General features: G+C 43.3%; 1 protein-coding gene across 1 annotated transcript in view; it reads right to left on the bottom strand.

The window, feature by feature from the left end:
• The window catches only part of CD81 (CD81 molecule), a 56,838-nt gene extending 40,919 nt beyond the window's left edge, over positions 1-15,919 (bottom strand). Inside the window, exon 1 of the mRNA XM_083494609.1 lies at positions 15,646-15,919. Coding sequence (XP_083350735.1) covers positions 15,646-15,711 — 66 coding nt within the window. The 5' untranslated portion in view covers positions 15,712-15,919. The remainder of the gene's footprint in view (positions 1-15,645) is intronic.
• Between the last annotated feature and the right edge of the window lie 1,296 nt (positions 15,920-17,215).

Consider the following 17,215-nt stretch of genomic DNA (forward strand, 5'->3'; position numbering starts at 1 on the left):
CCACCTCTACCCTCTCATCTTTCTCTGTCCGCATAAGTTACCTCAACTCAGGAAGCTGCTTGGGAGCCATGCTCCTCACTTCTTCAAATGCTTGCCCTTCTCACCTCAGGCCCAAACTAGATTTAAACCATAGGAAGTCTGTTTTAGCATTCTCAGTTCCATCACACCCAATTTCTCAGAAACTAGTCTTTCGTTTATACAACCAAGATAATTTCTTCTACTTCAATCCAAACCTAACTTGATTAAAGACTACAAGTGATAGATAATTGCTACATCACATGGTAGTTTGTCCTAGCAGCTAATTACTGCTACTAAAAAAACACCATAATGATTTATCTAGCCTCAATTTAGAAATACTAATCTAGCAGGCACGATCTAATCTTTTTTGAACACCAGATGCTTTGCTCCTTTGTAAATAAAGAGTAAGTTGCTTTGGGGGAAGCTCTTTAAAGAACCAGTTTACTCGAGCATTTTCTACATTATATAGTTAGCGCAAATAAGGGCAATTGTTTTTATCCCCAAGGACTAGTAGAAAGCAGATTCATGTCTTTCTAATTAAACAGTTGCTGCCACCCCCTTCAAACAGTCAAGTTTTCTTAACCTTCCTGGAATGAAGAAATTTCAAAAGTTTGGCTTGATGTGCTGGAGGTCACATAGCAGGCCATATTTACTTTTTGAACCACCGTTCTGAATGAATTAGTTTTTACCATTATTCCTAAAAGTTCTGTCTTGTCTCCACATTCAGCACTGGGTCTTGACTTCCAGATCTGAGTGCTTTTGACATCCTGGCCATTTTATTTCAACTTGGTTCACACACAAGAGAGAACGTTTTTCTGCTTCAGCAACTTAGTATTTTGTTCCTATGGTCCATGTAATTTCCGCAGGTTTTAAGATGGTTCATGCATCTGTTGTAGTGTGTGTGGACATTTGGGGAACAACTAGGAAGGCAGTGACAAGACAGAAGGTATTGCCTGAAATGAAGAGAAAGCTGTGAAGTGGAAAAATGTTAAGTACAAAATATTTTGATGATCTCCTGGTTTCTTTGCGTTTTTGCACTAATATTAACATCAAGAAAGATACCAGACAGAAGGCAGAGTTAAAATAGAAGAATGCAACAGAAAGCATTGTTTTGCCATTAATCGCAGGAGACCCACAACTCAACTGGGGATCTGGGGGTTGAGATAAGGTAAAGGTAAAGGGACCACTGACCATTAGGTCCATTTGTGGCCGACTCTGGGGTTGCGGCACTCATCTCGCTTTATTGGCCGAAGGAGCCGGCGTACAGCTTCCGGGTCATGTGGCCAGCATGACCAAACCACTTCTGGCGAACCAGAGCAGCGCACGGAAACACAGTTTACCTTCCCGCCGGTACAGTACCTATTTATCTACTTGCATGCTTTCAAACTGCTAGGTTGGCGGGAGCAGGGACCGAGCAACAGGAGCTCACCCCATTGCGGGGATTCGAACCGCCAACCTTCTGATCAGCAAGTCCTAGGCTCTGTGGTTTAACCCACAGCGCCACCCCCGCCCCACAGGGGTGGAGATAAATGTGCACAAGAACCTTAAATGTGCGCAATAAACTTACTCATGCTTGCCTGATGGGCTGAGTGGCTCAGAGATTTCATTTTGCAGTTTCACTAAGGAAACCTATCACCACTAGGGCTGTGCTATAAATTGATATAGCATCTGACATCAGGTTTTAGATCAAATCGTGATAACCGATTTTTAAAAGATGACTTTGCAATTTATTGCATATTGTGTGTGTGGTATTCAAAACTCACAATATTGGAAAAAACAGGAAGCCAATGCTTCTTCTTGCGTGTGCAGCCCTTGCTAACTCCACCTCAGTCAACCTCCATCCCTGCCTTCTGCAGCATCAAGAAATAGCTACAAATCACTACAGCAGGCAGACTCAAAAATCACCCAGCAGATATCGCCAAACAGAGCTTTGAGAGCCGGTTTCGCAGTCACTGTGAGTCTCAACCTTCCCTGTCTTCTGTAGCAGCAGCAGCAGCAGCAAAACTCTACAAATTACTACAGCAAGCTGACTCAAATATCGCCAAGCAGATATGTATCGCCAAGCGGAGCTTTAAGAAATGGTTAGCTCTCCGTCTCCCCAGCCATCCAGCCAGCAAGCAGGGACTTCTTCCCTCAAGTTTCTTGCTTCAAGGCCCCAGGCTGGTAGTTGGCTTAGAGGAAGCCTACAGGTTCAGACTTCTGGAGCCCCTTTCCCCCATAAAAACATAAACAGGGGGTTAGTAAAAAAACAGACACCTTCCTTTGTCATTTGACCCTCTTCTGTCATTCTGCGTGTGTGTACTGCTTGTGGGTGTGCTAGTGTGTACATGTGTCTCCCTCCCCTCTCCCGTTGGTGGGGTGTGAGGTGCATTTGTTTTTGTGAAGCAGCCAGCAAAAAGCACTGGGGGTTTTTTTATTAACCCAACCCACACTTCACACTTCTGTTGGTGTGCCCAGCTGATGTTTCATTTGGAGCCATGACACTCTGGCAAGGAACTTTCCTGGAGGTGAAGGGGTCTGTGGAGAAAGGCTTCTTCAGCTCCCTTTCTTTATCCCATGTTTTTTAGCTCAGTCAGCCCTGCAGTGTTTCTCTTGCACTCTCTGTTTGTTAACTCTTTCCCTTCCAAGTTGCTTCCTTCCTTGCTCTGTGATTCTTCTTCTTCTTCTTCTTCTTCTTCTTCTTCTTCTTCTTCTTCTTCTTCTTCTTCTCTTCCTCCTCCTCCTCCTCCTCCTCTCTGTGTGTGATTGTGGCTTTCAAGTTGCTTCAGAGTCAAAGAAATCCCCCCACCCTACTCTGCTGTTGAATATTTGAGTATCTAAAAGTGTGACATTAGATCTGCTTTTTTCTTGTTTAATAATGTAATTAAATTTTCAGGGAACCTTTGATATCTATGCTACTAATCATTTCTACAGCTTTAACTTAAGAGAAAATGTGCTAATTTAAACATTACTGGTAAAGCAGTACTATAACATTAATAGTTGTAACAATGTGTTAAAGGTAAATAAAAAATGATCAATTTTAGACTTAGACCCATAAGTAGTAGCAGTTGCCAGGACATTACCGTGTTCACCTCTCCATAGCTCCAGCCTTATTTCAGATATCGTGATATATCAAAATATCAAAATGTTTAACTGGTGATATATTGTGCTGCTGAAAACCAGGAATCTCCCAGCCCTAATCATCACATTAGTCAGTTAAAAGTCTTGCACACTGTATACCAGTGTTTCCCAACAGCTGCGCGCTGACGTCACGGGGCTGTAATGGTGGTGTGCCTCGAGATTTTTTTCATGAAACAAGTGTGCCTTTGCCCAAAAAAGGTTGGGAAACACTGCTGTATACTAAAACACAAGAATTGCATTATAGGTGGGGCTTATAGAGCAGAGCCATAGCCATGCCAAGGGAGCAGAGAAAAGAAAAACAAAGCCCTCAGGTCTTCCGTGATACTCAAAAAGCACACTCAAAAGTCCTTTCTGGGTGTTGCAACAAACAGGCCCGTGGGAGCTTTTATTCCTGTATCTGTTTGTTTTGTTGTTGATGTTGATGAAGTGCTTCCCATAAAACATTCCAAAGCAATTAATAATAAAAACATCAACAATATAAATGTATACATAAATAATTTCATGCCTGATACAGATACAGACAGGGGCAGAAAATTCTGCTTAAAAGGCTTGTTGAAAAAGGAAGGTGGTCAACAGGCACCAAAAGGAGAGAAGATGCCTGCCTAATATGTCACAGAAAAAAAGAGTCTGAAAGGGTAGGTACAACCACTAGAGTAACGGGCTAATTCTTACATCATATGATATTAACCTCCAGATGAGACAACATCTGCAAGAAGCCCTCAGCTGCATGAGATGATTTGAGACTCATGGTACATCCACAATAGGCATCTATAACCCGAGCTGCCAACCACTCACATCCAAGCACATGTGTGCTTTGATTACATCTTGAGGTAACACATATTCATTTTGCTACTGAATTATATGAAGTACTACTCTCAGTGTTGTATAGCTGACTAACAGCAGAGGGAAGAAAACTGGAATGCACGGGTATAAAATAGTTTCACCAGCTCTTCACAGCTGCCAAGTTGGGACAACCATTCGTCTGAGAAAGTTCATGAACAGCCTTAACGTTTTTTGTCTACATTAGCAAGGACTTTTAAAATCTGAAGCAGGAAATCTGACACTGTTGTCCTTAGCAGGCTGAGGTTGTTTTGGCAAATTCACGCTGGGATGAGGAGGACAAGAGAGTCTTCCCACGAGGAAGTATTTGGATTGTATTTGAAGTATTTGTGACGCCACACAAATGGACAGACGCAGTGACAGCATTGTTACAGCACTGAGTTTCCACAAATACGAATAAGTGGAAGATCCCTTAAACACAGAAAGAACACCGTCCTTTCCATACTCAAGGCACAAATAACAAGGTCTGATTTCATCTGCCAGAAATGATACAAAAGTCACAATACTGTGAAATGTTCGCATTCTTTCAAAACAGAGTTTCTATACTACATGCCATTTACATAAATTAGCATTTCTCAAAAAATGGCAATAAAATTATGTTTACATAATAAAATTGCATGTACAGATAGGCATTGGACACTTTAACTGGGACTGCAACAACTGCTGAGTCATGATCCTTTTTTCACAGTGAGAGTCAGCAATCTCCCAACCACTGGAAAGCTAGTGTACTGATACACCTTAGACTGAAATTGTTATTCTACGTTTGTGCCATCTCTGGTTTAATTTTTCTGGGAAATGTGGTGCAACCCAATTGTTACTTAACAGTAATTAAACTGAGGATGGGAACAGGTACACTTCGATACAAGGTGACTATTAATCTCAGTAATTTATCTTGGAGGCCTTCAATTAACCGCTTGGACCAAGGATCATTAGGATGTTAATTTTCACAAGCTGACAAAATAAAAACACTTCTACTGAAAATGGCAGCAGTTTGAAAATAAACCACATTAATCTTTAAGGTGAGTTTCAAGTGAATAAGAGTAGGAAACTACTAGCCGATTCCTAGAAGTGTGAGGCTCAAAGCAGGGCTTTCTGTGGAATATAACAAGGGTCCACTGTCTGCACCTTCCAGAAGATGTTTTTGTTTCAACAAGCATTCTCAGCTGGATGGAATGGTCTCTCTCCTATTTTGTATTTTTATTTTATTTTAATCTGCCTTTATTTTTTTGTGCTGTTTTAAATTGGGTTGTTTCTAATTGTATTTTGTACATCACCTTGAGACCTGTATGGAAGGTGATTAATAACAATGATAATGTGTCCATGATGCTTCTCATCATCCAACAGACTTACTTTACGTTGTTAAAGGGACTAAGGGAATTCATGATACAGCTTAGATAGCCAAACAAGCCGTCCTTGAGCTGCCTATTATCCACAAATAGACTTCACCTGGCCAGAGAGACCATACCTAACTAATTATGGTTTGAACAAGTGGATGTGGGTAAGTCTTTTAGGAATCCTCTCCCTAGCCACAAAAATAAAAATATTCTTAACAATAGCAAAACATTCCAAATTTGGTTGCCATATTTCATATTTTTTAGAAAGACCCCAAAATTGTTTTTTCCATCATGTTGCCATACATTCAGGTTTTCCCTGAAATTTTGCCAATTCAGCAAAATCCCCACCACCACCGCCATTTTTATACACAAAAACCAGGACATGTCAGGAATTTTCCTGATGTATGGCAGGCCTAACATTCGTCTCACCTATCTTGAATTTGGATCTTCTGGTTATGGTATTTGGGGCTATTTAGGATTAAATTCTAGTCTTCTTCTTGAAATGATTACTGGCTTTGAGAAGCCTTTTCAGTGCTCCCTTGGGAAGTGGTGGACTCTCCTTCCACGGAGGTTTTTAAGCAGAGGTTGGATGGCCATCTGCCATGGATGCATTAGTTGGGATTTCTGCATTGCAGGGGGCTGGACTAGATGACCCTCAGAGTCTCCTCCAACTCTACGATTCTATGACTCTATAGGTCTAGACCTCCAACTACTCTATGTAAAAGAAAAGAAAAAATCCCATAAATGTATCCCATAATGTAAACTAAGAAGAAATCATCATAAAGAGGTAACATGAATGCAAAAAGAAGCAGTTCAAACTGATTCCTACTTAACACACATTGCATGGAAATAATTCCAGTCCAATAATTTGACCTTCCACATCAGAATGGTTGGGATCATAGCCAAAGTTACTACTGCACTGGCAGTCTTCAACACTTCCCTGGGATATCTGTGACAGATTTATAACTAATAGCGGAAAGAACAGATAAGACACTGGGGCAAGTCCCGTCCCCCCCCATCCATGAGGGAAGCAATCTATACACCAGAGACTCAACAGTACATACTGTTTATCAGGAAACAATATTTCAATTATTAAACATTGGCACATTTGCACGTGGGGAGGGGAAAATGAGTTTTTATTCTTCTAAAAACAAAGGTTTGGTTAATCATTTCAGAACCTAAACAGAAAGCATTTTATTCTTCTTCAACAAGATTGCAACGTACATTTAAAGATACTGTGCTGGCCACAATGAGCGGAATTGCTCAACGGGGCATGACCTTGATTTTAGAAATTGGCAGCTGGTCAGTTTTAGGAAGCTGCCTTAAGCTTAGGCTTTGTGTCCAGCATTGCCTACTATGACTGGCATTGGGTCTTTAGGGTCTCAGACAAGCATCTTTCCCATCATCTGCTACTTGATTCTTTTTAGCTGGAGATGCCAGAGATTGAACCAGAGAACTTTGTGCAAGCAATAAATGATTTTTAAGGTCACCCATATTTTATGCTACTAGAGAGTATTTCAAATGGAAGAGTTTTGGCCAAGAGATTCACTAGTAAGAAGTCCCCTTGCAAGTCTTCTTTCCATCCCTGCAAATTATTTCTTACTGTTCCTTTATTCCCCAGCCATTTAGTTTTGAAGTTTGCCCAAATGAACCCCTGCAACGGGCTGTAGTTTTAGCAACAGCAGAGCACACGTCTTGCATGCAGAAGGTCACAGATTCAATTCATGGCATCTCCAGGTAGGACTGGAAAAGATTCCTACCTGAAACCCTGAACAGCCACTGCCAATCATTGTAGGCAATACTGACCTATAGGGAACAATTGATGTGACTCAGTACAAGGCAGGCTCCTATGTAATGAAATAGAAGGAAACCACTCTAACCCTTAGGCCTGCTCAGGTACTGTCCAGTTCCCCATAGTCCTTAAATAATTATTCTGCAGCATTTGCCTCATGGTTTGTCCAACAATTAAAACATTTCCTTCTTGTTTAATTTATGCAATTTGTCAAAGGTTTCTCCCTAACTGAAGGGGAGTTTGTTTGTTTTTACACAAAAGGGTCCCCCATCCCTTCTCTACTGTATTAAAACATGCAGGAACTGGAAGGGAAGGTGAAAGGTAGTTTTTACAAAAGAGGCAGTATGAAGCATGCTCAGAAAATATATGAGTTATAAGAATCCTGATTAAACTGACTGTACTTAACCATATTGATTCTCAGCAGAAATTAGTCTTAGGGGGAAACCCACACCCTTACAGCTACTAAAACATTCTGTTCCATTGATAGAATGGCAAAAAGTGATTTTATGCCTAAATGCCATTTCAGTATTTCATTCCAACAGTTCTGAGTATTTAAGCTAAAGTAATCTAATTGCTGTGCTTTTCAATGGAGTGACTTGGCACTCGTATGTCAAAGTACTAAGAATTAGACCCTTGAGACTGTTGCTATTTTCTGATGCACATCCTGGAAAATTCAGGTTGTGCTATCAAAGTTCATTTGTAGGTCTTGAACAGCAGAACTTGCTTCCCCATAAGATCACACTTTTTGTGGCAAGGAAAGTGATGGGAAAATGCTAGACTCTCAAGTTTCCAAACTACGGTTGGTTCCAGAACTCATGCACACTCCACGTCCCTTAAAAATCTGCTGTGGAAGCTTGGAAGACCCCGTGGAACAGCATAGGAAGTGGTGCAGGAGATTGCTGAGAGAAGCTTGTGAAAATTGCCTCCCCTCTTCCTTCTGTTAGGCAGCAGTGGACAATTTCAGGAGGGCTATAAAGAATGTACTTTGATTACAAGGCTGCCCTAAATTCTTTACTTTGAAAAGGAAACAGATTATGTTTAAAGAGAAACAGCTAAAGCTTCCCTCCACAATTATTCATGAAAGTTAAGAGGCAGTTTGCTTCTCACAACAATGCTACAAATGTAGTGATTCTTCAAATCCAAAAAAATGAAGAAATCTACAGACACTAAAAGACTGAGGCTCAAGTCCATGGGTAGGCAAACTAAGGCCCGGGGGCCGGATCCGGCCCAATCGCCTTCTAAATCCAGCCTGCAGACAGTCCGGGAATCAACGTGTTTTTACATGAGTAAAATGTGTCCTTTTATTTAAAATGCATCTCTGGGTTATTTGTGGAGCATAGGAATTCGTTCATCCCCCCCCCCATAAAAAAAATATAGTCCGGCCCCCCACAAGGTCTGAGGGACAGTGGACCAGCCCCCTGCTGAAAATGTTTGCTGACCTCTGCTAAGTCAGATGAGGCTCCAAATCATGGCTTTGTGGATTGGGAAATGTGTAACAGGCCCACATTCCTCCCTCTATCCCTCTACTTCCAGGTCTCTTGTGAAGTCTGAAATCTGACAGACTGGTTAACACCAACTTCCAACTAATGGTTTGCGAACTCACCTCAGTCCATTGCTTGGAAGTTAGCACTGAACAGTTTACTCAGTTCAGACTTACAAAAAAAGATTAGACAGAGCCAACTCAGAGCTGAAGGTGGGACAAGCATATTGGTCTACAGAATGTACGTAAACTTCCTAAGAATGGTTTGGAGAATGACTTTTGACCCAGGCCTAAATGTTCTTTTGGTAGCATGGTTTTAACTCTTGGTTGTACATTAATACTCAAACTTCCATGTCCAGGGCCATTAGCTTGCACCACTCATTTCCCCCTTCAAGTATATGCTGTGGTCACAAACACTTGATAATAATCCCTCACCCATGTGGCCATGTTTAAAGGAGCAAAATCTACTGTAAGGGTTTAGCACAGGGGGCAGTAACCAACTGGACAGTTATGCTAGAACAAGCACTTTTGACTGTACAGTGGAACTTCCCCTCCTTCCACATGCCCTCTTAAATGGTCATGGGTTTTCCCCCAACTTTGCGGTGCATATTTCCGGGGGGGGGTGAGGAGAGGGAGGGGAAGTACATTGCACTGCCAAAAGTGCAGTGCCCTGTGATTAACCCCTAGTGGAACTGTTTCATTGGCTACTGCCCAGAGAAATGCCACTACACGGACAGAGAAAGCTCTTCCAGTTTACAAGCACTGTTATATTCTAAAATGCACAAGAAGGGAAGGAGGCTGTTAACTTAGTTACACTGGAGCTAAATCTGAGAAGTAAAACCAAAGAAGCCAGCAGGTTTTTGTGTGTGTCTCTTGTCAGTGAATATAGCTGAATGCTTAAAGGACTTCTTTTCTCTTTCTAAAACCGCCAAACAAGTTTCGCTTTGACATGCCAGCAGTGTTGTAAAGAGCTGCCCAAGTTTTTGTTCTCCTTCACACTTGTTGCTGCCAACAATGCCAGACCTCAGATAAGCAAATGAGTGTGGGGAGCTACAGAAGGCAGGGGAGAGAGGAACCTTGCATACTAACAAGTCAGTCTGGTGTTAGCCTTGGGAATCTTTCTGGCTCCCACCGGCTTTTGTATCATGGAACTTGGGGGGGGGGGCGCCACTTTTGAGTAAGGTTCACTCTTCAAATGGTTCGACTTCTAGGACAAAAAACATTTTGCAACACTGCTTAGATCATCCTTGCAACAAAACAAAACCAATTGCACAAAATCCATTAGCCTACAAAATAATCCTACCAGCCCACAAACCCACCAAACCCTCATGCCCACACTGGTGGGAGGAACCATCCTGGTCTGGGCAAAGGATTCGGCTCAAATCATTCTTCTAGTGGACATTTAATATACCACACAAGCCACACAGCTCCCGAGTGACCGAGTATCATGGCTTGATATAATAAAAGCCATTATCTGAGGAATCCTGTGGGTAGAAACCTCTATATACACCCCAACTGGCATGAGAGCAATTATGGAAGTGAAGACAAGTCGTGCTAACCAGGCTATATGTAAAGTCAGTTATAGGACAACCTGAAACAAACGATATTTACTTCTCCCCACCTGCATAACCACCAAAGATGGTTCTTAGTCACCAGAGGCAGCTTGGCAATGGCTGTTTGCTAATCTTAAAGCAGCCTGTCAGATCCACACAGAGTCTGTATTCAAAATGGAAACAAGAGCAAGGGGACATGCTGAGTGTCTGCTTTGATTAATAGAGGGGTTTTTTAAAGACAGCAAAGCTTATCTGCATTTTAACTTTTCTGGAGTTCTTGCGGCCTTCTCTGAATATAAGGCCCAATGCAGGCTTTTTACTCTTGCACAGCTTTTTCACACTGCATTTATTTCCTGACACTCACCGTAGTTGTGTTTGTCTTACAATTTCCCCCCATTCTCACACAATATCACACTATACTTATTCCATGTTTGTACAACCCATGAAAATTCTATGAGGAACGGGAAATCAGCTTTCTCTCTTACTCGCTTCTTTTCTACGTACAGCGATTCTGCCCTGCCATCCTCTTGGTGAAACATATGACATGAGTTACCCTGGCTTCCACCTATAGTCTGTACAGACCAGCAAAAGCTGCACTATATGTACTATGTACATTGCTGCTAAGATTGTATTTTTTACATTCCAGCCACCTCCATAAATGCTGTGCTTTAATTCAATCATTTCAGTGATCAGGGTGGGGAACCAGCGGCCCGCCAGATGTTCAAGTACAATTCCCATCATCCTTGACCTTTGGCCATGCCAACCGGGGCCAATGAATTTCCAATAACACCTGGAAGGTCACAGGTTCCCCCATCTCTGCTCTACAACACAAAGAACTACTCTGTGGTGTGGCAATTGCTTAAATTAAGAACCATAAACACCTGGAAGTCAGTAGGGCTATCATCTGCACAGGTTACTTCATTTTCCTATAAGACATTACCTGGGACTGAAACAACAAGAATAAGCATTGTGATCACTATTCCCAAAGGTTACTTTTTTAAACATCACATTTGTTTTGATCCAATCCCTACTTCTGTTACTTTGTAAGAAGTGATAGTTTAGCATTTATTTTTCCAGGTAGATCCAAGAAGTAGAGGAAGAAGATGGCAATGGCTTAACAGAAACCATTTTTTTCATGAACAAACTGTGTAGCCTCTTACTTTCTCACAGCTAGTGAGGATCCCATGTTGAATCTGATCCACACATGAGTGTTCATCATGCATGTCATTGCAGACCCTACACTAAAGCTTTTGTCTCACCTGAAAGACAAAGCTTTTAAATGGGCACTGTTCCTAATCCAGCTGCAAGTCAAATTATGAATATGCATTAATGACAAAGCCTTTGTATGCTCCTAAGGTGATCTAGATGTGGGCTTAGAGAAGTTGAGAGAATGGAAAGAGCCCTCCACCACCGATGACCACACTCCCTTTATGACAGAAGGCATTTCTCTTGAGTAATTGCTTAAGAGAAGATGTGCCAAGCAGTGGTGGATGGAACCAAGTGGTCATAGGAAAAATGACAAAGCCACAATCCTTATTAAGGAGTATTTTCGACCAGTGTTAGAAACCGAGATATGAAAGCTAGGAGCTAAATAGCACCTTAAACCTAGGCTATGGGCGCAACAACAAAATCTCTAGGCAAACTTTTTTACATACAAAGAATACAAAGCTGAAAATGAATGAAAATATTATGTCATTTTTCACATGGTCTAGTCCTTCCTCTGCCCACCCCCCTAAGATTCTTAAGAGGGTCTCTTCTCCCATCTTCAGAGAGTAGCTGGAAATGAGCAGGCAGAAAAAGGTCCTCCTTTCCTTCCACTCTGCAGTTTTAATCTGAAATCTTAGGCGGAGTACTGTGCCCAGAGATCAGAAATTGCTTGTGCTAATTAAAATCCCCGTCGCAAAATGAGCCTAGAACAATGGGAGTTTTGAACACTGTTTTCGACATGACAAAAGACTGACATGAACAGATGGGGTGCCCAATAGCTTATATATCCTTCCTGCTAAATTTCAACACTTCCATACAGCTCTGTATTCTTAGAGCAATGTTAGACTAAAACAACAGGAAGTTTAAGACAAAGGTAAGAAAAGTCCCTCAAGATAAGGAGTAAGTTGGGGGGGGGGGACACACACAACACAGAGATGCTATGCTTCCTCATTCCTATGGGAGGGTTATTGCCAATGGAATGGTCTGAATTTATAGCACATATCACGCTTTGGATGCAGGTGCAAACTATTATTTTAATTCACTCCCCTGAGTTCTTATCATATTCTCACAGCCAGGACGACGAGCTTTGAAAACCTTGTCACAATGAGCTTTCCCTAGTCATAACAAAACTGAGCTTCCATAAGGGTAGCTAAGGGAGGTTCACAAAAGGAAGCTGGCCAACTTGTCCTTCTGTGTCCATCTTCAGATGAAGGGCTGCATGGATGATCCTTTGTACCTACCGTCATCTGTGTACACTCTCACTGCAATTTCTGAAATCATGGTTGCAATGGATTCTGCTGTGTTTTTATGTAAACTACTTAAATTTTTTATCATTTTAAGCACTATTTTTTAAAAAAAACTAACTAACAAAAAAGCCCACCACAGCAAAATATATCAATTTAGGAACAAGTTTGTACATTCTATTTTTCAGAGGTGGTCTGTAGGAATTATATACGGTGGCAGGGAAGCATCTTGCAGGAGAGCTCTGTTCTTAGCCAGATAGGTAAAGGAATCATCCCAAATTAATTCTATGAGCAAAGAAAAATAAAAGCATTCTTTGAATTCTTTCCAGTCAAAGGGACACATATTAAATTAGTGCTATGTGCAGCTATGCTATAAAAAAGCATTCTCAAAAATGTTTGGAATCATAAGATAACATATATTATTAAACTTCTATGTATTTCTAGAAGGATTCAAAGTGCAAGGGCTCAGCTCAGAGTAATAGGTTTACAGGCAAGCAATGCAATCAAAACATTTGCAAATCCTAATAAATCCACTACTGGAAAATGAAGTACACCACAGTTATACATCACCAACAAATCACTAAACAATAGATTCTTAGACAAATCTCTCATTGTGTGCCAAGAGAGTTAACTAATCCGTCTATAAACAGTGGTTGGGAAAGAAGGCAGTGTTGTTGGCCTGCACAATACATATATGATACTTTGTAAAATGTATGCCATAGATTTCTTCTCAATGAGGTTTCAAGTCTTCTGCTTAAGCGATGACGCCCCGGGGCAGATACCTGTAGAGCCAGAATTAGTATGAGCCTCAGACCAGGGCAGCTGTGATCTAGCCAGACTTCTCTTCCCTCTCCCCAACTCATTTTTCTCTTCACAGTCCAGTGGATAGCAGTGGCCATAGGTTTAGGGAGCATGGCACATTTGGGAAATAATGGTAATTCTAGCATGAAGAGCACAAAGGGGTTGCTTAATAATTAATCTCTTTAAGTCTATAAGAGCTGCAGGACAAAATGACCCAGAAAATCACTGGGAATGACAGAACCTCCATACCAAATGCATGCCAACAGCAGAATTCTATGCAGGTTTACTCGGAAGACAGTCCCATTAAGTTCTGTGTTTCTTCCTCTCGGGTAACAGGGCATAGGGTTATACCTTAAATATCTGTGTAAACAACAGGGAGACGATTTTGTTCTGTACCTTCCAAGCCTTTCCATTAAAAGAGAGAGCAAGCACAGTGCCCTTATATGAGCACACGGCAGACACAAGAGATATGAGCCTGTTTGCTCAACTACAGTTCAAGGCTGTTATCATTGGATTAATTCAATGACATCATCCAAAAGGTGGCTGAAGTTAACCTGGCGGTTTGATGGTTGGATTGTGAGCAGTGGTGCATGGTAGCAATGCTACAGGGCATTAAAGAGTGGCAGGGATGACAGTTAGGTTTAGCAATGCTTCTCCAAGCTAATACTTTCCCTATAGAAAAATATTCTTTAAAATGTGTGGGTCCTGGGGCTTTTTAATCACTGATGCTGGCAACTATGATGGTGGGGCTATCAGTCATACAAGTGTTCAACCAAAAATATGTTTCATATGCATGCCTGGAATAAACTCATTAGTGGCTCCCACTGGCAAAAAACATTGGGAGTTGTAAGGAGTCCCCAAATTAGCAACCCTGTCCCCAAGGATATCCTTTTCCTTCAGGGTTAATACTTTACTTTTTGTAAAGTAAACAGCAACCTTCAGATTTGTACAACTCAACTTCCAATGTCTATCAAATATGGTATAAGCAGATTTGAAACCCTTCTTAGCTCAAAGCCACAGGAACCCAAGAGAAGCCTAAATTCTTCTGAGATTTGGGGTGTGGTCGGTGCAAAATTCTGCAGCCAAGAAGGAAAGATGAGATCATGAGAGGCAGCCTGAAAGGCACTGCAAGTCATCCATTTTAAAACATCCTTATTTCCCACAAATATTTTTAGTGCCTTCTCCCACACCCATGACACTTCCCCCCCACCCCCTTTAAAAGAACTGCCTCAAGTTGAGAAGTATCGCTTTCAGAATCCGCTAAGTGCATGAGAAAATATAAGATTAGTGGGTTCTTTGAATGCCATTTTTGGGCACACAAAAACCCCCAAAACTTTATAGCCCCCCTCCCCCAAAATCACACCGGATGCAAGTTGTTGTCGTTGTTTCCCAAAGCTGTTTACCAGACAGGAAACTAATGCTCCCCCATCGCCCATAAACATTTGCTAGGGCAAAATTTGCCTGCACTTCTAATGCCCAGATTTATTCAAATACTGTACTTCCAGCGCCTCAGACTAGCCAACCATTCTCTTGCTGTCTGGACTCGGGCGTCGGTGTGTCATACTCGGCTTCCACAACAACCAAAAAAAGAATTGTCGGTCCCTCTCTCTTCTCCCCCCCCCTTTAACTTTAAAGTTGATTGATCGAGCAGAACTTCAGAAGAAGTGAAAGCAGCCGTTACAAAACCGAACACCAAGTCAAAACCCTGGCAAGGTTTGGTATCTGTATATTTGGCCGGTTTGGGGGCATGGAGGCTCTGCCAGGAGGTGCCCGTGATGCCCAGCCCCTCTTTTCCACCCCACCAGAACTGCTTGTAAAGGGGAAGCCTAGATGCTTTAACGCGGTTCTGGCGCGCGATCCTGTGTTATTTGACGCTTTGATTTGCTTTTGCCCAAAGGAGAGCCGCCGCCGCCGCCGCCTCCTCCTCCTCTCCAAACACAAACATCGTGGCTGTTTACATCCCCTCGGTCCCAGCCTCACGGAGGAGGGGGGGACGGACCCCGACGCAGTCAGGTGGGAAGCCGGGAGAGCGAGCGCCGCTCCTTCCCTCCTCGCCTCTCGCGCGCGCCAGGGGAAAAAGCGAGCTCCATGGCGAGGCTGCTCGCTTGTTTTTGGTGGGAATCGGGAGCGGGGAGGAGGCGGCGGCGCCGCCACGGGAAGGGAGATAAGCCCAAAACAACACACACAAGCGCCCGGCTCAGCCCTCGCTCCCGCCGGCGGCCACGCGCGAGGGACGAAGGCGGCCGAAGCGACTCACCCAGAAGACGAAATTGAAGACGAAGAGGAGGTATTTGATGCACTTGGTGCAGCCTTCCACTCCCATCGCGGCGGCTTTCTGCAGGCGGCAAGGATGTGGCCTGGTCTCTCAGCGCAGGAGCAGGAGGAGGAGGAGCTGCTGCTGCAGATGGTGGGCTCCGCTGTTGTTTTCAGGGGCACCAGCTCGCCAGGATGCTTCTCTCTCGGTTCCCGTTACCTCTCTCCTCCCTCCTTCTCTCCCTCTGACCCGGGCGCGCAGCCAGGTCCCTCCTCCTCCTCCTTCGCCGCCGCCGCCTCGCGGGAGCGCCGAGGAGAGAAAAGCAGCGCTCCCTGCAGGCGGCTCCTCCGCCTTTCTTCATTCACTGCTGCTTCAGCCAAATGGTCACGGAGACGCCCCCATTCCCCGCCCCCCGGCGGAATCAGGCCAGACCCAAAACAGGCTGGTTTTGTAAGCTCTGGTAGGAAGAGCGATTGGCAAAACCAGGCAGCCGAGTGCACATAAGCAGCAATCTACTGAGCCCACGTCGCAGGCCTGGTATTGAGTGGGGGGTGGCTTAGAGAAGAGGCCTGGGGGCCAGAGGTCGAGGCATTGGGTTCCCGGGGCCTGAGCAATCCCCGCACTAAGCAATCGAAGGGTCCCTACAGCACATTTCTAGCACTTCTTAGTGGTGGAGGCAGATTGTCTCTTCAAATTATCTGCCCTATTTCTGAGCAGAGTAAAAGAGGAAACCATTTCAGTGAGGCACTCCAACAGCTGCTTGGGGGTGGTCTCACCAGAGACAGTAGCACTGATTCTTCCTTTTCCTGCTTGTTTTTGCGACCCTTCACATGCCAGCAGCAGGAGCAACTGTGTTGATAACCTGGCCATCATTTTGCATCAGCCACACTTCTGCAGACCTGGGGCATTATTGTGGTGGGGGTGGATAGCAACTGCAAAAATATTCAGAGGACACCCTGCACACTGACCTTTTTCTAGGAAAATGAGAGTGGTGGAAAACACTCAGAGGTTTCATCAGAGAGAGGAAGTCTTCTGGCAAATTCAGACTTTGTTCGAAGTATGTATGGGTCTCTTAAGATGAGACAGCCTGCCTTGAGTCAGTGATGGTGGTCCAACATACATTCTTTGGCTATCAATGCCAAATGGCTCCTAGGTGTGTTAAAAGATCAGAGTGCTAGGGTAAGTTTCTTGGGCAAATGCCTGGAGTCAAGACTTCATGAACCTGATGCCCTCCAGATGTTTTGGACTACAATACCTATAAGCCCCAGCCAACACAGCCATGCTCTTTTGCCCGTCAGAAAACCAGAAGGTACATTTTCCTGGGTTTTCTGCAACAAGTGTGCTTTATTTGGAACTGTGCCAGATATTCTCTCGTTTACCAGATTTTCAGGTTAAAACTGGAAACTTTGAAGGGGTGGGAATTTCCCGCAGGAAAACAAGTGTGAATATTTACTTGTAATCTGATCTAGTACAGTGGTACCTCGGGTTACAGACTCCGCTAACCTAGAAATAGTACCTTGGGTTAAGAACTTTGCTTCAGGTTGAGAACAGAAATCATGCGGCGGTGGTGCAG

The sequence above is a fragment of the Podarcis liolepis genome, assembly GCF_965112155.1.
Source record: "Podarcis liolepis genome assembly, chromosome: 1".
In the NCBI taxonomy this organism is placed as follows: domain Eukaryota; kingdom Metazoa; phylum Chordata; class Lepidosauria; order Squamata; family Lacertidae; genus Podarcis; species Podarcis liolepis.